Raw genomic sequence first — 24,768 nt, forward strand, 5'->3', positions numbered from 1 at the left:
TGGTGCGGTTGTTGTCAGAAGGAACAACATTAACACACGCGGTGAACTGACTCTTGTCTACTGTGATGTTCTGTGTACTCTATTTTAATTCCTTTCTTTAAATCTGTTGAATTTGTTTATTCTTAATATTAGATATCTACCGTCGGCCTTTAAAGCTATGGGGAGAAAATGGAAGATGTCCAAGAAGAGAGGAGCAGAGAACCGGGTTGAGGTGAGATAAGTTTCTTCTTGTTGATCTTAAACAAAATATGGAAACAGTAGAGTCATTGTGTTGATACTGTAGCAGTCTCAATATAGGGTGGAAATTTAATGTTTAACTCTTTTAGGGTATTTAAAGAGCTCTATAAAATTCTTTCAAGTACTGCCAGGTATAAGTGGTAAAATTATCATTTGGGTCATCCACCTATTAGGAACCTGAAATTCTGGCTCAATGTATTTACCTTAGATATCCAACCTAACCTAACCTAGGTAATTTTTACTTAAGGACATGAGTCCCTAGGGGTTGACCAATATGTTTTTCCAGGGGTGCTGGACAACTCGTACCTGTGAATATTGGGTGACACATAATCAAGTCATTATGTTACTCATACTGGTCTTGTTTCTGTGCGGTCCGACTAATTACCCAAATGTAGCCAAATATAGCCGGAATGAAGTCAAATAATGGTCCTACATGAATAAATCAGACTGCTAATCACTTCTCGACTAGTATTTGGTGTCAGAAAGTCACAAAAAATTGGAAAACTTACTTTAATCTGAGTTAATAGATCGCGTGCATGTACCGACGGAGCGAGGAATTACCCAAATGTAGCCAAATGTAGCCACAATGAAGTCAAATGATGGTCGTACAAGCGTAATTCGGGCCGTGAATCACTTCTCGATTATTATTTGGTGTCATAAAGTAAAAAAAAATTGGTAAACTTAATTTAATCCGAGTTGTGTTGTGTTAGGTTAGGTTAGGTTAGGTAAGGTACATGCACTTGATCTATTAACTCAGATTAAATTAAGTTTACCAATTTTTTGTGACTTCGTGACACCAAATACTAGTCGAGGTTAGGTTAGGTACATGCACTCGATCTATTAACTCAGATTAAATTAAGTTTACCAATTTTTTGTGACTTTGTGACACCAAATACTTGTCGAGAAGTGATTGGCAGTCCGATTTATTCATCTAGGACCATTATTTGACTTCATTGCGACTACATTTGGGTAATTCCTCGCTCCGTCGGTACATGCACGCGATCTATTAACTCAGATTAAAGTAAGTTTTCCAATTTTTTGTGACTTTCTGACACCAAATACTAGTCGAGAAGTGATTAGCAGTCTGATTTATTCATGTAGGACCATTATTTGACTTCATTCCGGCTATATTTGGCTACATTTGGGTACATTTGGGTAATTAGTCGGACCCTTTCTGTGTGGTCGTGACTTAAACAAATCTATCCAGAGTATCATTAACATACAATAATATAACTAATTGTATATGCGTTGGCCAATATTCTCACTTCGTTCTTTTATATCCTTATTACTACTGTATTTCATTCTTGACGTTGACATCAGAATACGAAATTCCTGACGATGTCACGATGCCTGCATTACATTTCCCTATTTCACTGCAATTTCCTACAAGATTTACATAATCTACTTTTGTAATCATAGATAAAGCTAAAATGCATGGTATATATACTGATAAGAATGGACTATCTCTTGAATTGGGTGTAAGTAATCTTGGGTATGAGATGACCCTAACCCATTTTCCAGTGTACTGTATTTTGGTGTATTTTCAGCGAATCTGACCTTCATTTTTGTCGGAAACTTATGGTTTTTGCCCCACCTTTATGAATTTGATTGCTGTGCAGTTTACAGCAGAAGCAAAAAGTTGCATCAACCTTCTTGGAGTATATACACTAAGCCATCATCTTTCATATATTTCCCCATTTGGCAATCTTTGCATGTAAAAGTCTTCTGAAAAGTGTTGGTTTTCACCATTTTTTTGGAAACACATAATTTTCACTTGAAACCTTAACAGGTCCCTTTTCTACCAAAATATCAATTGTCGTAGTGTCCAGTAAATGTGGCCAGTTGGCTGGATCACACAGATCTTCATCAGCACGCCCGTTAGCTTAGGTAGAACTGTCCATTTTAAAAGCCTTAGTATTTTTTCAGTACTCTCCTCTTCCTCAGCTTCAATATGATCCACATTATCACCATCATAGTTGTTCAGGTCCTTTTTTAGCACAAGTTTCTGGTGTTTTTTTTTTAAAGCACTTATTTTTCTAGGGAATCTTTCATTAACACTTCGATTTCTTCTCTCTTCCTTTTCTTCTGCCTTTTCTCTGCACCTAAGATGTATTTTCTGTATCTGTCTCTATCCCTGCTGGCCATGGTATACCGGTAATAAAAAACGAGGGAAGTGTATGATATTAAAATAATGTACAGGGTGTCCATAAATGATTACCCTAAAAACAGCATGCTCTCATGTTTTAATCAGGGTAATCATTTACGGACACCCTATAGATTAGCAATTTCACAAAACACAAATCATAGTCAACTGGAGGTTCAGAGTTTCGACAATAAGGACAGGTGACCGCTGTCAGCGTCCTCACTCCTCTTCGACAGAGACCACAGTAAAGAATGACATGTCAGCAGATGCACTGCCTAACTGTCACAAATCCTTCAGGTGGTCTCCTGAATCTGGGTGATAAGGTGAGGTCAGCTTTACTCGGTCACTAATTTTGGTGTTGGATGAGGTAAGGGCCGTGGGGCCCCCCACAAGTGCGGGGCCCGTGGTGGTCGCACTGGTTGCCATACCCTAGGGACGCCCTGCCCTTACTATCATCCAAAGAACATCTGTGGGAAAAATTAGAAAATCAAACAACTCCTGGTGTTGGCCATCTGCTCCACCTTTACCAAGATAATTACTGTAATGTGAAGTGAACCCATGAACTCTGTGTTGTTGATCAAACAAAAAATGTAGTGCTGGATCTCTTGGCTGTGTATGAGGGTTTCAGGAGGGAAAAATTTTTTAAATTTATATTATGAGGAACTTATTCCTCTTTTGTTTTATTGGACTTTTCATGAAGTAAGAAAGTTGCTAGTACAGGTGTGTATTACTGTAGCTACCTTGTTATTCTTCTGTAGACAATTTGGTAAAAGTGGAGGTGACAGTTAGCACCAGAAATAACTTATGGAATTGAACCAAAATTTCTGGAGATACTATTTGCATGATACTGAACACAAAAATGGAAGCAAAAATGCACCGAATCTATTAGAACCTGACCTTATCTTAACTAACCTACCTAACTTAACTTTCTAACCTCTGCATTGTCTTTCAATTTGCTTACTATAATCCAAACAACATCTCTAGAAGAAAATGATTGAATTCAGTCCAATACAAGTCATAATAAGCACACCAGACAACACCTTCGTTTGTCTCTTGACACGTAAACAAAGACTGGATGCTTCCATATAGCAGATGATGTGACCTAAACCATAGCTGACCTGTGATGTGATCAGTAGCAGATGAAGTTATTTAACTATGCCTGAGTAGATTTAATACAGTACTGTACTTTACTTAAGTAAGTTTCTTCCTTCCTCACTGGATTTCCTATTTTTTTCTCTTAAACAAACATACTGTATTAGTGAAGATCACAAATGAAAATTATGAAAAATTAAGAGGCTACGTTCTTGTTAACTTTTACCACTATATCTGGTACAATTACACGTCGTTGTTAAAGTACATAAATCCTTTTGTACATACAGTACAGTATAAATATTTGAGTACTGTTTTTCTTTTCAGCGCCCCAAAAAGGAGAGGCCTTCAACCAATTATGAAGAACTAGTGCGAGAGAATAAAAATTTTGAAACATTTTATAAGGTAATGTCTGAGCTAATGTATTAAGGTGACAGCTACTTGTAGTTCTTCCTAATGTGCTAAGATGCTACAAACTGTAATTACATAATAAGCAAGACATTCCTAACTCTTCTGGGAGGGGGGGGGGTGGTTAGGGTTTGACCCCAGGGTTTATGGGTTGTTCAGGCCCCCAGTTGGGTCTAGGGGCTCTGGTCTAGTGTGGGGTCCTGGAGGTTAAGCCTCCCTCAGAACCTACATCATGGTTAAGTATTTTGGCAGATAAGTTACCTAAAAATGGTACTACAGCAATAAAGTTATTGTATAATAAAAAAAAAAATTTTAGTTTCATGTCAGAAAATTCTTTGGGTGGTTTGCATTTTTATGGTTTATTGGGAAAAGTGTAAATTGAAATCACCTAAATTGTCTCTCAGGGTTTATGCTTTAATTCAAGCTACTTCAAAGTACATGTACTATCTTATTTGTAAAATAATTGTTGTAATGTTGACTAGACACTGCAGACTAAAGCTGGTAAAGCTACTGGTTTATTTCAGATTTTACAGAACAATCAAATATTTTAGCCATTTTCTTGCCCTTTCTTCACTTGTTAGGCTCAAAAGATTGTCCCAGAGGAGGAATGGGAGGCATTCATAACCTGTATGAAGGAGAATCTCCCAGCTGCCTTCCGTCTTACTGGGTCAAAGAACATGGCTTGTGCTTTGCTGCAGGTCATGAAAAAAACGTTTTTCGAGCCTCTTTCCCAGCTTGTCCCACCAGAGCTTACCCAAGAGGAGCTGGATACTGGAGAGGAGCCAGTGAAGCCTCTAAAGCCTGTCTGTTTACCATGGTAATGATAACCTTGATATTTAATAAAAAATTATTACTCTGCTATGTAGTATAAACTAGAGGGTGATAATTAGTACATAGTGAAGCCCAAGTATGTGATATAGGATAATCCCTACTGTGTAGTACAGTATACAAATTTGTATAATGTTAGATGGATTGTAGTGATTTTTCCAATCTCATGATAAGTTTAGGCAAACTTTTATAGTTTTTCAAAATAAATTAGGCTGCTACATGTTAAAGAGTTCTTTTACCTAGTTTCTGTGTAATAAATTACTGTAATGATTGTTTATGAGACCTTAGCTTACACTCTAGAGAAATACAACACATAAAACAGTAAGTAGATGCCCACGTGGACACACCCTCCAGTGACAGTAAGATCTGACCCAGTAGAGGTCACGGACAAGGTACCGGAGTTAAACCGGCATTATGACCGTGTTACTCAAGAAGCCAGTACACCTGTCACCTGACTAGAAACGCCAGATTAGTGACGACGTCTTCCGGCTCGTGACCGCCGATATAAAGGCCCTGCAGCTCCCTCCTAAAAACATTAGCATTCGGATCATTATTGTAACAGGGGAGGGGTCATCGGCTCCTCCCCAGCACTGCGTCTTCAGCTAGTAGAGTCTCCCATAGGAGACTTAGTCCAGCAGCACCTGCTGTGCCTTCCTTAGGTCACACATGAGTCATTGTCAGAGCTATCCATAGGGTGAGTTACTTACGGTGGGAAGTGTACCGTTTCATGTCTGTTGTCCGAGAGTCATTGTATAATAATATAAATATAATGGTCTATTAATGTGTCTGTGTCATTGAGTTAACACATATATAGCTTTACTTAGAGTTGGTGTTTGGAAAATTCCCCCTAAGAATATATAATAAGAGTTAAATAACTAATCGGCCACACTACCAAACCTTCCTCACTTTACGTTGCTACAACTATAACTTCTACCTGCAGGTATACCGTCTACACGTAGTTCCCACCCTCATTACATTACAATAGGTAAAGAAATCTCTTAAAACTTTCTTTAGTCTTAGGATGCTGACCACTAAAGATATGAGCTAATAACATCATCCTTCTGTACAGGTATCCAGATAACCTGGCATGGCAGCTGAACTTAACACGACGTAATATCCGTCGATGTGAGGCATACTGGCAGTTACATCAGTTTCTCATCTCAGAAACTGAGACTGGCAACATTTCCCGTCAGGAGGCAGTCAGCATGATCCCCCCACTGGTCTTAGATGTTCAGCCACATCATAAGGTAATGTAGGCACTGGTTTCTCAGTCAGTGTTATATAAGACACACTGCATAGGGAGAAGTAGGGCTATCTTATTTTAGTCAGTATAAAGAAGTATAGCTATCTTATCTCAGTTAGTGATATACTATATATACAGTGGCCCCTCGGTTAACAAATGCCTCGGTTAACGAAATTTCGGTTAACGAACTGCCTCCCATAAGATTCTTAAATTCGGTTAACGAACAAAAATTCGGTTAACGAATTTCTTACGAACTGACCTCAACATGTTTTCACTTGCACTGGCCGGTCAACCAGCTTTAGTATTAGTCCGCCAATACATTAATCGGTTCTAGGGTTTAAATTCCTTACTATTTTAGTAAATATCAAGAAGTTAATACTATTCAATAATTTTAAAAGTTTAATATTCAATTTTTTAGTCATTTTAACAATTATTGAACATAATTGAAGGTAAAGTGACTAGTTTAATGCACGGCATCCAGCCTCTTAACACAGCAAACAGGCGTTAGTCTCTCTCTGTTTTCACTGGAGGTAACATCTTGCTTGAGACTCTCTTCAACTAAACGCTTTTTTTCTGTGTTTCCAATCAAATTATTGGTCATTTTGAAATATATTTTACATATTGACAATATATAATGCAGTGCAGTGTTGATTTAAAGAAAATAATCTTGAAATACACCAAGAGAACTAAAATTTTATGGGTGAAATGGTGCCATGGGGTGACTTCTCTTCCACCCCAATGCCTTCTCTTCTTCCTTCTCCTCCACCCCCATTCTAATTCCCATCATCATCATCATCATCCAGGAGCCTTCTACATACACACCTCAAAGTAAGTGAACTTTTCTACCATTTTTGTTGAATTTAGGCAATTTTCGGTGAGCTGGAACCAATTACCCAAAAACCCATTGAAACAATGGTTTCGGTTAACGAATTTTTCGGTTAACGAACAACCTGCTGGAACGGATTGTGTTCGTTAACCGAGGGACCACTATAGGATATAGCTACAGGCACGTGTCCACTTGAGAGTAAAGTGCTGTCGACAGCATTCCTATCAAGTGGATTTAGTTCTGAGAGTAATTGTCAGATAGTTCATATCTACTGTCAGACAGCTACTGCGAGTTTGCTGTCATGTGGACACGTGCTAGCCCGAAGCTCTCACGGTAATTCTCGGCTACACGAACCAAGTTTGCAGTCTGACAGTGCTTTCGGAAGGTGAAACATGGCTTACTGGACTCGGGAGAAAACTACTGCAACAGAGAAAAGAAATCCAAAATCATACCTGACATAAGCAAGAAAATTAATGTTACGAAGTCATTAATTCTTCAAAAACTCCACAATTTAAGAAGCCGAGCACAGTACACGCACCTCTCGTTTTACGAGGGGTTACATTCATGAAAACTACCGCTTAATTAAAAAATGCGTAAATTAAACATAATTTTCCCATAAGAATACATGTAAATGGTACAGGTTACGGGAACCATCATATACCACACAGGGTACGAACAGTACTCTCACTTAAACCAAGCATGTGGCCAACCTCCGACACACGCTTTCATCTCTGAAGGTGGGTGATCACATTTAATTTCACGCCCATTGCGATTATTTTTCGTGCCTTTTTAGCTTCAGGCGCCTCAGAAGAGGCAGATGGACGTTTTTCTAGGCATGCTCAATGGGGAAAACAGTGTTTAACACTGAAAAGGTACGTGATAACAACACAATGCAAATGAGAGCACAGAGAAAAAGTAGTGCTGGTTAGGTTAGGAAGGACGTCATCACAGTTGTTGTACAGAATACTTCATTATCATCATTATCTTCATCATTAGAGTAGTAATAAAGTTTATTATTACATTATTATAATAATTATTATTATTAATATTAATAATATTAAAATTGTTGATGTTGATATGACTGATACTTTATAGTAATAACTTACAAGCACCTCACCAGGCATCACACGCGACTCCACTGCCAGGTGAATACGCGCGGCAAATTTAAACTGTTTTGAGCACGTTATTTAAAAAAAAAAGGTGCACGTAAATTAGCTTTTGGTAATATTGAACAATCGCGTTATTCCAAAAACGCTTAAATCAAACGCATGTAAAATACGAGTTACCTGTACAGTAAGTCTTCGCTTAACGTCGGGGGTTCCTAAAATTGTGAAGTTATACGAAACAAAGTTAAGCGGATCAATTTTCCCCATAAGAAATAGATAAAATACTGGAGTTACATTCCTAAGCCTCCCTTTGCCCCATGAAATACCTAACATATACAGAAAATCATTGCCATATCTATAGAAAATAGTGAATACTTATACAACTACTAAGTTTGTATTGGTACTCACCGATGGGCGGAGGTGGTAGAGCGAGAGTGTGGTGGGTAGTGAAGCAGAGGAGGCGGAGGGGAGGAGGAGTGTGGTGAGTCACTGAGACTCTGCACCGAGCCGAGAGAGCGTAGCTCGACCAGACGAGAGAGGGTGATGCGTGGTAGAAAGTAGTCCGTGATGATGCAAAACGACGTAATATGGGATCATCCGGATGTTAAATGAATTTTTGGTCTCTAAAGTTTAGCGACGTAGTACCGAAACAACGTTAAGCGAGATGATGTTAAGCGTGGACTTAATGTATATTTGTTATTCAAATTGCGGTATCATAATTGTTAATGGCTGAACCAAAAACAGAAATACCTGTACTGTTTAAAGCCAAAGTTTTTTTTTCTTTACTATTCATGAAAAAAAATTTATTTACTTTATTAAAAGTACCAATGCACTATTTACCACACTTAAATATAGGCCTATTATATAAAATATTTTAAAGGTTTTGCACGAACTTAAAACGATTAAAAAAAAAGAAGAGTGGAAGTAGCACCGATGAAGTCTACACAAGTAATTGGGTGTACTTTTCAGCTCTAAAATTCCCACAGCCATGTCTTGCAGCGAAGCCCCTCAACATCTAATTTGGTAAGAGATTAAATAATAGTGCACAAAATCATATAAATATTTATTTTTAACCTAATATATTATGTACAGTATGTGTAAATATTAATATGTTGAGTTGGACAGTGAGCTGCATTAAGCCTAGCCACCCTAGTGAATAAGCATGCAGTAGTAAAATGAAGAATGACAGGGACTATAACTGCAACAAGCTTCCTGTCTCATTTTGTAGCCATTGCTCCCAACTGATTGAGAGCTCTAGTTTGGGTGGACACACCACTGAGTGTACTCTCCTTTCGAAAGCTCTAACTGGCAGAAATTTTCTCTCGTGTGGACACACACAAGGAGAGAAATATTGACAGTAACTATCAAGAGTCTGCTCCCAAGTGGACCCATGCCTTAATGTAGGTAAAGAGGTGCTGTACATAGATCTGGAGATAAAGGGGGAAAACTAATTGTTTACACATCAATTTGTTAACAGGTTCTGGATATGTGTGCTGCACCAGGAAGCAAAACGGCCCAGCTCATTGAGTTTCTTCATAGCGCTGAGGAGGAATTATCAGCAACCATACCTCCAGGGATTGTGGTTGCCAATGATGCTGATAATCGCCGCTGTTACATGTTGACACATCAGGCCAAACGTCTACAGAGCCCTGCAATAATGATCACTAATCATGATGCTGCTTTTATGCCAAATATCCACCATACACGAAATGGTAATCAAACACACTGCTTTGAAATGTCCATTTTGAGTTAGACTTGTTAAGATTTGACTGTTTCTTCTTCCTTTGTTAATTATGTTTTGTTAGTAAGATTATACAGTATTGTTATAACAACAGAATGATAGTTACTTTGGAAGTTGTCAAGAGGCTATGGCTCATCATTTCAGATGGTAGTGTGGGGCCCATAAAATTTGACCGGATACTCTGTGATGTCCCGTGCTCAGGGGACGGCACCATGCGCAAAAATTTTGATGTATGGGCCAAATGGAATCCTGTGAATGGAGCAAATCTTCACGGGTAAGTTTCTGAAAAGCTCTGTTTAAAATAATACAGGTTGTACCTCTCTAGTCCGGCAACCTCGGGACCTGACCGGTGCCGGACCATGGAAATTCACCCCTTTCCTGGATAGATAGTGACTTGTGCTTATGCTTGGAAGCACTAGCACCACTTTCTCTGCATCATGGTCTCTTTAAAGACATATTGAAGGGTTAAATGTCGTATAGTAGCTTTTCAAATTTCTCTAGTTTTTAATTCAACGTATTTTATTGGAACACAAAAAATAAAAAATTTTACGGCGGAAACTTGAATTTCGACGGGTTTGAACGGCCCGCGAACGTGCAGACGACGTGCATAATCGTGTAAACAGCGTCATTTCTCTTATGTACAAAAGATTCATTATTGTTTATTACTGAATGTCTTTTTTATTGAATTAATGTTTATGTGTGCAAAATGAGCAATACAATTCATTAATAATATGTAGAATATTAAAACACACGAGGAAATGACACAGCATTGTTTTCGTTCATTACAAAACCAGTGACTGACTGGTTCTACATATAAAACTGAAGAAAATAAGACCTTGGTTGTAGCTGTAGTAAAATTAATATGTTTGTTTTAAGTAATGTTATTTAATGTTAATAAATGGAACACTAGAAGTAGCTAACCGCTAATGGTAAAGAAATAAAGCGAGACGATTGGGAACGCCAATGTATGAACAGTAAGTGCGTACACGTGAAAACATATCGTCATTACTTTACATAAGAATATGAAAGCAACATTTATTTACTGTTCATATATATATTTTAATTAATGTTTCTGAATTTGTTTTTATTGAATTAATGTTTGTGCGTGCAAAATTAACAATACAATTTATTAATAATACGTGGAATATTAAAACACACTAGAAGACGAGACGGCTGCCGGCATTGTTTATGTTAAAGCTTACAAAACCAGTGACTGATTAGTTCTACATATAGAACTGAAGAAAATAAGACCCTGATTGTAGCTGTAGTAAAATTAATGTAAAAAAAAATAATATGGTTGTTTGAAGTACCTGTTATGTTATTTAATGTTAATAAATGGAACAATATAAGTAGCTCACCATTAATGGTAAAAAAAAGTGAGACTGCGCGTATGTAAGTGCGCACATGTGAAAACATATCGTCATTACTCTACATAAGAATATGAAAGCAACACTTATTTACTGCTCATATATATTGAAGGGTTAAATGTTGTACTCTGTATAGACAAGCAGAGAGAGAGAGAGAGAGAGAGAGAGCAGCCGAACTACCGGATGTAAACAAACCCTTAATTTCCCGCGGCTTTGTTGTTTTTTTTTTACGGGGATTAGCCCACCCGGGCATAGGTCACTGACCCACATTGGGGCCTGAGGGGCAACAATTTAATACTCCTGTAATAATAATAATAATAATAATAATTCAGATAAGTAAAAAAAAAAAAATGCCTATCTACCTATTGGACAAACTAAAATCGTTCCGGACCACGGGAGTTTCCGGACCACAGAAAGCCGGACTAGAGAGGTACAACCTGTATTATAAATATCATGCCCTTATTATTATTATTTCAGTAAAAGGAAGTTTATGAAAACAATTTTAGGAAGAAATTGGTTGTTTCTAAGTCAAGTAAGTGTGCATGCGTGCATGATCTTAAATGAATAATAAGTAATACTGTGCAGTATACAGAAACATTAGTGCTTCATTAGCCTCCCTATTGTACTGTCATGAACAAAAGTCCTGTCACCTCCCCTGCTGCTCCATGAATCCCGAGATTCAGACTTATGAATGCGAGGCATTTTTGGGCAGAATAATATATCAGTGTCTCTTGCTTAGAGTTCATGAGTCTGAATCTCGGGATTCATGGAGGAGTAGGAGAGGCGACGGGACTTTGTGTTTGTGATTGTGCATACAACAGGAATGGTCATAGACAATATACAGTAAACATCTGTACTTAATTTGATTATTTGTGAAGCATCTATTAGTTATCCATATGATGACTTCATCTTACTGTATTGCTTTGGAAATGTTAGAGATGCATTTTCTGAAAGTCTTTATCCAAATGCCTTGTCAGATTACAGTTGAGGATAGCTCGCCGGGGGCTGGAGATGCTGGCTGTTGGTGGACGTCTTGTTTACTCAACTTGCTCCCTCAATCCTCTGGAAGATGAAGCTGTCATCCAGAGGCTGCTCATTGAGGCTGATGGTTCTGTGCAGTTGGTCGATGTATCAAGTCAGTTACCAGGACTAAAGGTACATAATGACTGTGAGGTTTTATTTATGTAGTTCAGTAACGTGTATCCCTTTACTCATTTCTGTCATTCAATGAGATACTCTTATTAAATACTATGGTTTGTACAAAAGAAGTGAAGTGAAGTGTGAAAATCCTAAAAAACTAAATTTGAAAATATTACACCAGTAAAAATAATTGCATTCATTTTGTTGCAGATTATGCCGGGTCTAGAGGACTGGACGCTCATTAATCGAGAAATGGAGGTCGTAAAGTCTGTTGAGGAAATACCTGCCAAGAACACAAATCTCTTCAACAAGCACCTCTTTCCACCCACTCCTGAGAGTAGAGAAAAACTTGATCTTCATAAATGGTATGTGATGATGACCATAATTTTTTGTGGGTAACTCCCTTAATTTTTTTTGTGTACAATTGGGGAAAATGAACCTGCTACATGCCCAGTGATACCTTGTAATACCAGGGTCACCACATGTTACTGTGGCCACAAGTTTCAAAAACCAAGCATTGGTGAAATATTTTAGTCATTCTAAGTCAAAGGTGCTCAATAAACGGGCGTTGGTTCACCTATTTTTGGATGTAACATTTCCTTCTTAGAGATTCAGGGAGTATTAAATGTGGTGTAGATCATTTAAATGAAACTATCAGAACAGTTGGTCATCCTGCTCCACCTCCCTACCACCTACAGTGTCAACACATAAAACATCTTGTTCATACAGTTCACATTTATTTGTCTCAAGACCATGACACAGCCATTAATTTGTTATATGTTACTACAGTATGTAGTGCAGGGTCATAGATCAAATCATGCCTAATCTGTTTTCAAACAAACATACTGTCTGACTATGTTAACCATTTGGCTGCGGGAGGTTACCCGAAGCTGAATAAAATCATCTGGCGGTAGCCAGAATAAAATGGCAAGTGCGGGAAACGCAGCAAAAGGGTTAATAACATGATACAATATTACTTTAAAACAGGTTGTACCTATAATGAGACAAGCTCCCAAGAGAAGAGGATTACATATAAGTAGGAAGTATAGAGAGTAGGAATGTAAAGATAGGAAGGTTGGTAGCGTGGCTGTGATGTTATTTACTCTGCGTCAACACTCTTATCTTCTACGTCAATACACATATCTATTCTTCTCAAGGGACAACTTCTCAAACACCTCTTCGATACAACTATTTATAAATTCACTCAGTGACATGGACACATCAATATCATATTATATCGGGGGACTAACACATTACGTCTTACGTTACTCGACACTGACTTCTCGGACACAACATGAATGAATTCACTTCCCACAGTAGGTAACTCACCCTAGGAATCGTTCTGACAATGACTCACGTGTACCCTGACGTAGGCCCAGTGGTTGCTAGGCTGGGCTGCCTCCTATGGGAGGCTTCTGCTTAGCTGGTGACGTCGGGGAGTCTCCCCGACCTGGGGAGAGGACGAGCGTGACTCAGAATCTCCAGAGTAATGAGCGTCTCCTCAGAATTTTCAAATGACAACCAGAATCAGAATGAGAATGCCCGTGGACGGGACTGTAGGGCCTTTATATGGGGTCGGCCCAGCCGGCTTTTGACCTCTAACCAATTATCACTAAACTGGTTAGATCTGGACAGCGTGTTCAGGTGTGGTCATGACCAGGTGTCTTGGTCAGGTGAGGTCACCCGCTAATTCAAGTAATTAGCCGGCGAGGTCAAGTCCCTTGGGTCTTGGGGTGTGTCCACCTGGTATGTGGTGGTACCACGAGGTCTGTAGTGTACTTGCTGTTATATGTGATATACTTCTGGGCTGTAAGCTTTGGTCTGATATTCAATCTTTACATACCTCTCTAGTCCGGCATTGTGTGGTCCGGAACGATTTTAGTTTGCCCCTGGAGAAAATTAATTTGAGTCTGGTACTTTCGATGTTTGGCTAAATTTTGCCTTATTTACCCTACTTTTTTGGCGAATTACTACCTCTAATAAAGCAACATCCTAATAAACCAACAAAAATAACAGATAAAGTTAAATAAAAACTAAAAACAACACAGAAAAGGTTTTTATGTTCTACAGCTTCAGCTAGAGTTGAACCTGATGACTTGGCAACTTCGTCATCCGAGTAAAAACACACACAACAACATTGGCTGTCCTTATGTTTTCAACTTTACCACCACTGGTGGGTAGAATTTATGTTTTAAATTCAGAAACATGAATTAAAATATATATGAACAGAACAGTAAATAAGTGTTATTTTCATATTCTTATGTAGAGTAATGAAGATATGTTTTCACGTGCGCACTTACATATGCGATCTCACTTTTTTCTTTACCATTAATGGTTAGCTACTTATATTGTTACATTTATTAACATTAAATAACATTACTTCAAACAACCATATTAATTTTTTTTACATTAATTTTACTACAGCTACAACCAGGGTCTTATATTCTTCAGTTTTATATGTAGAACCAACTGGTCACTGGTTTTGTAAACATTAACGAAAACAATGCCGTCTCGTCTCCTCGTGTGTTTTAATATTCCAAAAATTATATTAATGAATTGTATTGTTCATTTTGCACGCAAAACATTAATTCAATCAAAAAGAAATTAAGTAATAAACAACAATGAGTCTTTATGTACATAAGAAAAATGACGTTGTTTACACGATTGTGCACGTCTGAACGTTGGCAGGCCGCTCAAACCCGTCGAAATTTTAAATTGTGTAGTGGGTTTTTTTTCCAAATAAAAAATGTTGAATTAAAAACTCGCAAAATTTGAGAACCTACTGTACAACATTTAACCCTTCAATATGTCTTCAAAGAGACCACGAAGCAGTGAAAGTGGTGCTAGTGCTTCCAAGCTTAAGCACAAGTCACTACTGTATCTACCCAGGAAAAGGGTGAATTTCCATGGTCCGGCACTGGTCAGGTCCCGAGGTTGCCGGACTAGAGAGGTACAACCTGTAACGTGGGAAAAAAATGTCAACGGGAGATAGGAAGATTTACGTGTGCAGTAAAACTTTGATAAATTGGACTTCAATACTGTATATTGGGAATCGCTTTTCTGGACTCTATGAGGTGCTCTGGTCACCAGAAATCCAGAAATATTAAAAGAAATAGGGAAGATTTAAAAAAATCGTATGAAAAGAACAACACTTGCTCACAAAATACTGTACAGTGATCTAATCAGATTTGCTATTGGCCTACTGAGAACTAAGACACTGAGTATATAAGCAGACTGGGGCTGATCAGGTGTTGCCGCATTCATCAAATTTATTTATTGATTTAGTATTTTATTCTCATATGATTGGCCTCTTTTGGTTCATGGTTCATCATGATTAATATAACATCTTCAATAATAGAGAAAAATACAATATGTAATTTGTAATGACTTGAAAATAGAAGGATAAGCTGTATCAGATGGTATTCACTCAGGATGCGTTCGTGGGAGAGCTTTCAGCAAACCATCTTACAACAGGGTCACTATAACACACTGTACAGGTATTGTATTTGATATAAACATACCTTCCTAATAACATATACAGGTTGTGCATCTCTAGTCCGGCAACCTCGAGACCTGACCGGTGCCAGACCATGGAAATTCACCCTTTTCCTGGATAGATAGTGACTTGGCTTGGAAGCACTAGCACCACTTTCTCTGCTTCAGGGTCTCTTTGAAGACATATTGAAGGGTTAAATGTCGTACAGTAGCTTCTCAAATTTCGCGAGTTTTTAATTCGATGTTTTCTATTTGAACACACAAAAAACAACACATTTAAAAATTTTGACGGCGGAAACTCGAATTTCGACGGGTTTGAACGGCCCACCAACGTTCAGACGACGTGCACAATCGTGTAAACAGCGTCATTTCTCTTATGTACAAAAGATTCATTATTTTTTACAACTGAAAGTCTTTTTGATTGAATTAATGTTTGTGTGTGCAAAATGAGGAATACAATTCATTAATAATACGTAGAATATTAAAACACGAGGAAATGACACAGCATTGTTTTCGTTCATTACAAAACCAGTGACTGACTGGTTCTACATATAAAACTGAAGAAAATAAGACCTTGGTTGTAGCTGTAGTAAAATTAATATGGTTGTATTAAGTAATGTTATTTAATGTTAATAAATGGAACAATAGAAGTAGCTAACGATAATGGTAAAGAAAAAAGAGAGATTGCGTATGTAAGTGCGCACACGTGAAAACATATCGTCATTACTTTACATAAGAATATGAAAGCAACACTTATTTACTGTTCATATATATTTTAATTAATGTTTCTGAATTTGTTTTTATTGAATTAATGTTTGTTTTTGCAAAATTAACAATACAATTTATTAATAATACGTGGAATATTAAAACACACGATGAGACGAGACGGCTGCCGGCATTGTCTATGTTAAAGCTTACAAAACCAGTGACTGATTGGTTCTACATATAGAACTGAAGAAAATAAGACCCTGATTGTAGCTGTAGTAAAATTAATGTAAAAAAATTAATATGGTTGTTTGAAGTACCTGTAATGTTATTTAATGGTAAAAAGAAAAGTGAGACTGCGCGTATGTAAGTGCGCACATGTGAAAACATATCGTCATTATGTCATTACTCTACATAAGAATATGAAAGCAACACTTATTTACTGCTCATATATATTGAAGGGTTAAATGTTGTACTCTGTACAGTATAGACAAGCAGAGAGAGAGAGAGCGCAGCCGAATGTGGGTCACTGACCCACATTGGGGCCTGAGGGGCAAAAATTTAATACTCCTGTAATAATAATAATTCAGATAAAAAGAAAAAAGAAAAAAAAAAGAGCTGCCTATCTACCTACTATTGGACAAACTAAAATCGTTCCGGACCACGGGAGTTTCCGGACCACAGAAAGCCGGACTAGAGAGGTACAACCTGTACTACCTTTGAGTATTTTATGATGACTCAATTTGGCTACTTGTACACATAGACAACTGATTAATGAATAAACCAGGGTATATTCAGATGCATAATAGTGTACACAACAATATTACTTATTAAGTGATGATAAATACACTACAGGAGTATTTATAAAGTGGTGATAAATATACTACTGTACTGTACTGTACTAGTTGACTAAATGTTGAAGACAGATGTTGGGGTAAGCAAGAGTGGTGAAGGAGCTAAGCCCGATCAGCTGTTCGACCATTGGTGTTGAGTGGGATTCTCTTTTCATGAAAGATGGTGTTTTCTTCGCATGATATTATATCAACCTGGCACCAAATGAACCTAAATTATAAGAGAATTATGGTGACAGTGCATAAAGATGTGTAAAGGGACCTTGGGAGAGGGAGCCACCCACCTGCGCTATCCCCTCCCCAGTACCTTTATTCATAAGACAAATTCTGTGGTTACTGACATATAACACTTAACAGTAAATAACAATCATCTCGGTGAAAACAGTTTTTAACAACCAGACTTAAGTATCATTTTCAACCCAGAGAGTTCTGCTTCATATTTTTGTTATTGTTGATGTAATAGTGTTTTAATAACCGTGTTATACACTTAAAGACCTTAGTTGTTGAAGTGCATTAATAACATAACGACTGATTTGCTTTAAATAGTTCAGATAAGCAGTGTTATCACCCCCGCCCCCCCGCCATAAATTCACTCTTTTCCAGACTTTCTCATTTTTCGGACTGGTGTCTGCCCCAATTAGTCTGATTTATCGAGCTTTTACTGTATGTACTCTATTACCATAATTACTGAGTCACCTTGTTTATGCATATAGTTGTCAGATTTCTTCATGTTGTATTCCATAGTGTAAGAATCCTGCCCCATCACCAAGACACTGGAGGTTTCTTTGTAGCAGTGCTGGAAAAGGTCAAAGCTCTACCTGGTGAGAAGATCTACTTTGAGAAGGACCAGCCAGTAGATCAGAACCAGTTGGCAACAAACACTCAGCGCATCAGACAGGTAGGAATTATTTCTGCCTTTCTCTGTTATTTCATTGCATAATCCTCTGTAAGTTCATTTTCTACATCATATGTATGTGTTTGGACTTGAATTTTTTCTTTTAAGTTCTAATCTTCTAATAATGTAGGAAGTCTGGAACCAAGAGCATCAAATATTGCCTTCATTTGTAGTCATTCATTCTTTCTAACTTCCATGACTGATTTTTTGTATAATGTTCCTCTTTTATGATGCGTCAGTGCAATCCAATGTAAGAATTGATTTGTTTTTACATTTAAGCTTTTCTTGCCAACAGCCTCCAAAAAAAAAGCGACGGCAAGGTTTCAAAGAGGAGCCTTACTATTACTTCGAGGAAGACGAGGTTGTCTGGCCTGGAATTGATGCCTTTTATGGTGTCCGCAAAGAGGTGGGTGCCGGCCTTTTTCTGAGTCGGACCAAGGAAGGAAAGAAACGGAATATCTACTTCACTAACAGTCTCATCAAGGACATCGTTGCTCAGAATCAAGACCACATTAAGGCAAGTTGGAAAGAGAACTGTTTGAGAATTGTAAATCAGGGAGATAATATTTTGAGATCTTCTAAGTCAAAAAGAGAAAATTTTGATATCTCGCATACACCAGCTTGCATAAAGAGCATATTAGTGGCATATGGTGAAAACAGATTAATTAATTGTAATTTTGAAAAATGTGAAAATGGAGTATTAGAGGTATTGTTTACAGTGGTCCCTCGGTTAATGAACGCTTCGGTTAATGAATTACTTTCCATAAAAATCGTCAATTCGGTTAACGAACAAAAATTTGATTTACGAAATTCTTACAAAAACATGTCAACATATTTTGGCTTGCTCATCGGCTGGTAGATTAGTCCGTCAATACAGTAATCGGTTCTAGGGCTTACATTAATTTCCCTTGGAGTAGTTATCAAGAAGGTTGTGCTATTCAATATTTTTCCAAGTTTTATATAAAAATTATTAGTCATTTTAACACTTATTTAACGTAATTGCAGTACAGGGAACTAGTTTTTGGTGTGCCCATCAGCCACTTCACTCACCCACCAAGGCATCTGTTTGTGTCTGTTCAGTGGAGGAATAATCTTGCTTGTGGGTTTCGTGAACACAAGAGTATTTTTACGTTTTTACAGTACAATCATTGGTCATTCTGAAATTTATTTAACATATTGATAATATATAGCACAGTGCAGTGTTGATTTAAATAAAATAATCTTCAATTATAGCTAGTGAACTTAAAATTTTAGTGGTGAAATTACTATATTGAATCCAGCATGGGTCCAAAGAAATCTAGAAAGGCAATTTCAATTCAAGTGAAACAGGAGATCATTAAGAAACATGAAGAAGGCATTAGAACAAATGTGCTTAGTAAAGAATATGGCATGTTGGCATCAACTGTGTCGACAATTCTTGCACAGAAAGACAAGTTCAAAGAAGTGAAAGTGAGAGACAAATCTACCAGAGTGTTTAAAGGTAGATCATTAATAGCAGAAACAGAGAGGTTACTTCTTATTTCGATTAGGGAAAAACAAATGAAAGGAGATTCAGTTTCTACTGAATTTATTTGTGAAAGAGCCAGGGAAATTTACAAATATTTGAAGGAAGAGCAACCTAGTTCTTCTGATACTGAGTTTGAAGAGTTTAGGGCCAGCTGGTTCGAGAAATTTAAGAAAAGAAGTGACATTTTTAGTGTTGTTAGGCATGGTGAAGCTGCCAGTGCAGATAAAGAAGGAGCAGCAAAATTTGTAGTGGAGTTTAAGGAACTGGTGGATGAAGAAAATTATCTTCCACAGCAAGTGTTCAATGTGGATGAAACCGGGCCCAAAAGAACATTCATCACCAGAGATAAAGCCTCTTTACCTGGGCATAAACCCATGAAGGACCGTCTCACTCTATTGCGTGGTGCCAGTGTTTCAGGGGATTTCCGACTGAAGCCTATGCTTGTCTACCACTCTGAAAACCCCAGGGTGTTCAAGCGACAAAAGGTGGTAAGAGGACAACTTGGAATTTATTGGAAGTCCAACTGTAAGGCATGGGTAACAAGACAGCTCTTTAATGAATGGGCTGTTGAGTTGTTTTGCCCTTCTGTGAAGAGCTACCTAACCACCAATAAACTCCCTTTAAAGGCTCTTCTCCTTCTGGATAATGCCCCTGGTCATGACCCTGAACTTGCCAGCACTTTGGAGGCTCAATTTGACTTTGTCAAAGTGTTGGTTTTGCCTCCCAACACTACATAAATTATGCAGCCAATGGACCAGAATGTAATCAACTTCAAGAAGCTGTACATGAAGAAAATGTTCAGAAGGTGTCATCAGGCAACTTCTACTGATCCTGATCTAACACTGTCACAGTTCTGGAAGATGCAATACAACATCCTGGAAGCTGTAAAATTGTTTGTGTCATGGCAAGAAGTCTCCATTCGATCTCTGAATTCTGCATGGAATGCACTGTGGCCATCAGCAGTCCATGATTTTGAGGGATTTGAGGAAGAAACAGAGCTGGACAAGGAGATTGTGTCCATTGGTCATTTAATGGGACTCGAAGTGGAGGAGGATGATGTGGAAGAGCTTGTGATGTCTCATGAGCAGGAACTTACTCCTGAAGACTTGAAGCAACTGGATGAGATGTTGGAAGCTGACAGTGGTGAGGAGGAAAGGGAAAGTGATGACCATATGTCCTCTTCCGATTTAAAAGATGTTGTTCACTACTGGGAGATGTTCAGGAAACTGGCTTCAAGGCACCCAGATGTGGAAACAACAGAACCTATTTTGTGTAATGTTGAGGACAAAGTGGTCTCCTTCAAAAATCAGTTGATGATGAGGAGAAATGCCCCACAACCAAAAATTGACAGTTTCTTCTCTAAAAGGCAGCGGGAGAAAGATGCTACCCCTCAGCCTTCCACTTCAAAAAGGAGAGAGGATATTCCTGTTGGAGAATCTGTCAGTCCAGAGGTTCCTGACATTATTATGGAAGGTGACTCGCCTTCCAAGAAGCAGTAAAATGCTTCTCCTCCACCCCCACTTCCTTCTCTTCTCCCTTTTCCACCTCCCACTTCAAATTCACATCAGCATCATCAACCAGGAGCCTTCTACATACACACCTCAAAGTAAGTGTACGTTACTGCATTTTTTTTATATTTTTTTTTATTTATTTATTTTTTACTTTGTATGTAATTTTCGGTGAGCTGGAACCAATTACCCTCTGGAACGAATTGTGTTAGTTAGCCTAGGGACCACTGTATCTGGCTTATGTAATTATGTAGTAGTAGTGGTGAGAAATGTTGAATAGAAATTACTGTATAAAGAATTTTGTGATTTTATGAGGTGATTATGTTTCATAACTTGGAGCATATCACCCTTTTAAACAATCTGTTGAAAAAACAGCAAATCTCTCTTATATTATTTCACATATACAGTATTAGCCAAAGTGTTTCTTTAGGGGAAATAAACATTCTGTTAATTTATGAGAAGTTCACCAAACATGAAACAAGATAACCTGGTAAGCGAATACCTGTACCATATATCAATACAGTTTGTTCCAAGACTCCCTCGTAAATATATACCGTACCTAATAAATAGATATTTACACTTGCAGATCATCAACACTGGTGTCAAAGTTTTGGTGAGAAGTGACAACAAAGGTGCACCTTGTGACTTCAGGTTAGCTCAGGATGTAAGTCAGTTGGATTCCTTGCTTGTTTTGATTATTTTAATTGTTATTATTTTCAAATGACCTTTGAAGTGTTGAACATGCCTGTATGAGAAAGACCACAAATCTCAATAGAACATTCTTTTTTTCCTCTTTTGCAGGGTTCCCAAGTGTTGTTGCCGCTCATCACAAACCGTAAGATCTCTGTGACTGGAAATGACCTGGTGATAATGCTACAGAATGATGATATGGAAATGCCACCAGAAATTGTGACACTAGATCCTACAACACAGGAACAGTGTGCAGGTCTCTGTAAGTAACACTTGTCTATCTACTTGCATTGTTTAGAAATACTAAGGCACTGTATTGGGTTAGAGCTTTTGGGGGAATTAAATTCTTGTTACTATTGTAAATTAATATTTTTAACCCCTACGCCCCGGGCTAGGGTGCCGCTGGCTGTATCCCCCACTCGGGGTAAATTGAGAAAAATCTATTTTTCCAAAAATAATTTTTAACCTTTTTAAATAATAAAACAATAAAAGAGAAGTAAGAAAAACTATATATTGACCCTCTAGAAACTTCCCCGGGGCAGCAGTGGCGAGGGAGAAAAGGGGACAGTGTTGTTTTGATGGCTAACGCTCGTGGTCACTATGCACTTAGCAGCCATTTTCTGCTTGCCTTTGTGTCCAGGATGGCCAGTAATGCATATATTTACCGATCATAATACTTATTTCCTATAAATAATTAATTTATAATATTTATTTACAATATTTTTCATAAAAGTGCTCGGCTACATACGCAGTCTGTTGCCAGGCTGTCTGGCTGTCTTTGTGTTTGGGAGAGCAAGTAATTCATATAAATAATTATCAGAATAATAGTTCCACAAATAAATACATTTATAACATAATCATAGCATTATTTTCCAGTAATACAGTACTACACTACAACACAACTGCACTACTTTTAGCAATATTACTTTGATACAACATGATAAAATGGACAAACAATGAAAATGAAACAAACACAAGTAGGTACTTACATTCAGGAAGCTTCCCTGTGGCCGAGCTTATGGCGTGCCACGCAAATAGTCAACCCGATAACCCGCGCTGGGCATTTCGGAACGTCAACCGGGGTGTAGGGGTTCACTGTCTTATTTGAGGGTGAAAAAATACTTATGGGTGGTGGGTATTTAGCAATGTGTAGAGGCTAACTACTGAAGTTTATTCAACAGTATTAACTAGATTAATTACCAGATTTACAATTTTTTGACTGGGTCCTTAATGAGTAACAGTGTACACATTGTACAGTATATTTATATTTTTCTTGACTTTTCAGGTACAGGTGCTATTGCTTTCTTATACAAAGGAAATGACATGACCATTGAACTGGTTGGCTGGAAGGGAAACAAATCAGTGCGTGCATATGTGGCTAAGAATGACCGTATCCATTATCTCAGACTGCTGGGAGCTGACACGTCCAAGTATGAGAAAAATAAATTTGCAGAGCAGAGAGACCTAGAAGCCAAGAACAATAGTGAGGAAGATGTATCTATTGCAAGTAATAAAACTGTTGAAAGTGATGGTGAGAATGGACAAAGTATAGAGGACACTGCTGAAGTAATAGGTGAAAATAGCATTATTGAAAAGGTTGATGCAAATGGATCTGGAAGTATAGAATGTAAATGAGAAAAGTGCAGTTAAAGAAACCAGAACTTGGATTTTAATTGTACTATTGTATATAATTTTTGGTAAACTGACAATGTTTGAATAATTTTTAAGATGTGCTCTACATTATATTCATTAGATTCTTCATTACAGCATACTGAAACAAGTGACATTGTTGGACACTGTAGTGTTATGCACGTAACACTATTGGACACTGTAGTGTTATGCACGTAGCACTATTGGACACTGTAGTGTTATGCACGTAACACTAGTTTTAGTTTGTGGTAAAGAAGGGATTTAGCCATTTTAATATTGAAATAGTCAGTTTTGAGTAATAATGCTAAAAAGAATATTTTAATTATGAAATGAATGTATAAAGTAATGTTTCCTTTCTAAAAAAAAAATTGTGGTTGAAGTGACAAAAAAGCATCATATGAAATACTCCATTTTCTAGATTTTTATTACATTTTATACACAGCTTTCTTATATTTATGTGATTGAAGTTCAGTGCACCTGCACCTTTTTCACCCCAATTAGTAAAGAAGATTGAAAGAGTGGATAGTTGGTGGATAAAATGGTTAGTGAGTGAAAGGTGACAAAAAATGTAATTCAGAGAAAATTGCTGGGGATTATCAACTGGAAGACCGATTCACTATTTACACTTAACTTAGGTTGATACATGGAGTTTAATATCCTTGTTTTGTATTAAGTTAAATGCTTCATTATTGTTTGACACAGATGCAGTAAATGTATTACAAAAGTATTTGCATAATTTTCCTTAAGTGACTGTGCACTTGTTTTATTGACTTGTATCATAGAAAATGGGAAATATCTACTTTCCGGGAAAGTTGGTTATCTACTTTCCCGAAAAATAGATTATCTACTTTTTGGGGAAGTAGATTATAGACTTTTGGGGAAATATTACATAATGAATTTTTGTCATTTTTGTCTACCCTGCAAAAAATGAAATTCTCGTAAGGTCCGGACTTGTCGTTCCGGCACTTTTGGCGAACCGGCCAAAAAAGCATTTTTCGTAAGGTCCGGACATGAATTTTTGTCATATTTGGCAAACACGCAAAAAATGAAATGTTCATAAGGTCCGGACATGTCGTTCCGGCTCTTTTGGTGAACCGGCCAAAAAAGCATTTTTCGTAAGGTCCGGACATGAATTTTTGTCATTTTTGTCGACCCCGCAAAAAATGAAATTTTCGTAAGGTCCGGACATGAATTTTTGTCATATTTGGCAAAAAATTTTTTTTTTTTTTTTATATATAAAAATTTTTTTTTTAGAAATATTTTTTTTTTATATAAAAATATTTTTTTTTTATAAAATATTTTTATATATAAAAATTTTTTTTTTGTTTTTTATATAAAA

The 24,768-nt window shown here is 37.4% G+C and overlaps 1 protein-coding gene across 1 annotated transcript; it reads left to right on the forward strand.

Moving 5' to 3' along the window:
* LOC121865806 (tRNA (cytosine(34)-C(5))-methyltransferase-like) lies at positions 1 to 24,153 on the forward strand. Its single transcript, XM_042365369.1, has 13 exons — positions 1 to 211; positions 3,797 to 3,874; positions 4,459 to 4,694; positions 5,775 to 5,952; positions 9,358 to 9,592; positions 9,766 to 9,895; positions 11,966 to 12,143; positions 12,339 to 12,493; positions 17,924 to 18,077; positions 18,370 to 18,591; positions 21,676 to 21,753; positions 21,891 to 22,041; positions 23,065 to 24,153. Exons 1-13 carry the CDS (start codon positions 158 to 160, stop codon positions 23,412 to 23,414), a joined length of 2,199 nt encoding a protein of 732 aa, XP_042221303.1. The 5' UTR covers positions 1 to 157; the 3' UTR covers positions 23,415 to 24,153.
* The last annotated feature ends 615 nt before the right edge of the window (positions 24,154 to 24,768 follow it).

This window comes from Homarus americanus, unplaced genomic scaffold, assembly GCF_018991925.1.
Source record: "Homarus americanus isolate GMGI-L3 unplaced genomic scaffold, GMGI_Hamer_2.0 scaffold21496, whole genome shotgun sequence".
Classification (NCBI taxonomy): domain Eukaryota; kingdom Metazoa; phylum Arthropoda; class Malacostraca; order Decapoda; family Nephropidae; genus Homarus; species Homarus americanus.

Excerpts from the sequence above, each read along its gene's own strand:
- LOC121865806 (XM_042365369.1), top strand. The coding sequence starts at position 158 with ATGGGGAGAAAATGGAAGATGTCCAAGAAGAGAGGAGCAGAGAACCGG. Across the intron at positions 18,592-21,675 it reads AGAATCAAGACCACATTAAG|ATCATCAACACTGGTGTCAA; the intron begins GCAAGTTGGAAA and ends TTACACTTGCAG. Across the intron at positions 21,754-21,890 it reads ACTTCAGGTTAGCTCAGGAT|GGTTCCCAAGTGTTGTTGCC; the intron begins GTAAGTCAGTTG and ends CCTCTTTTGCAG.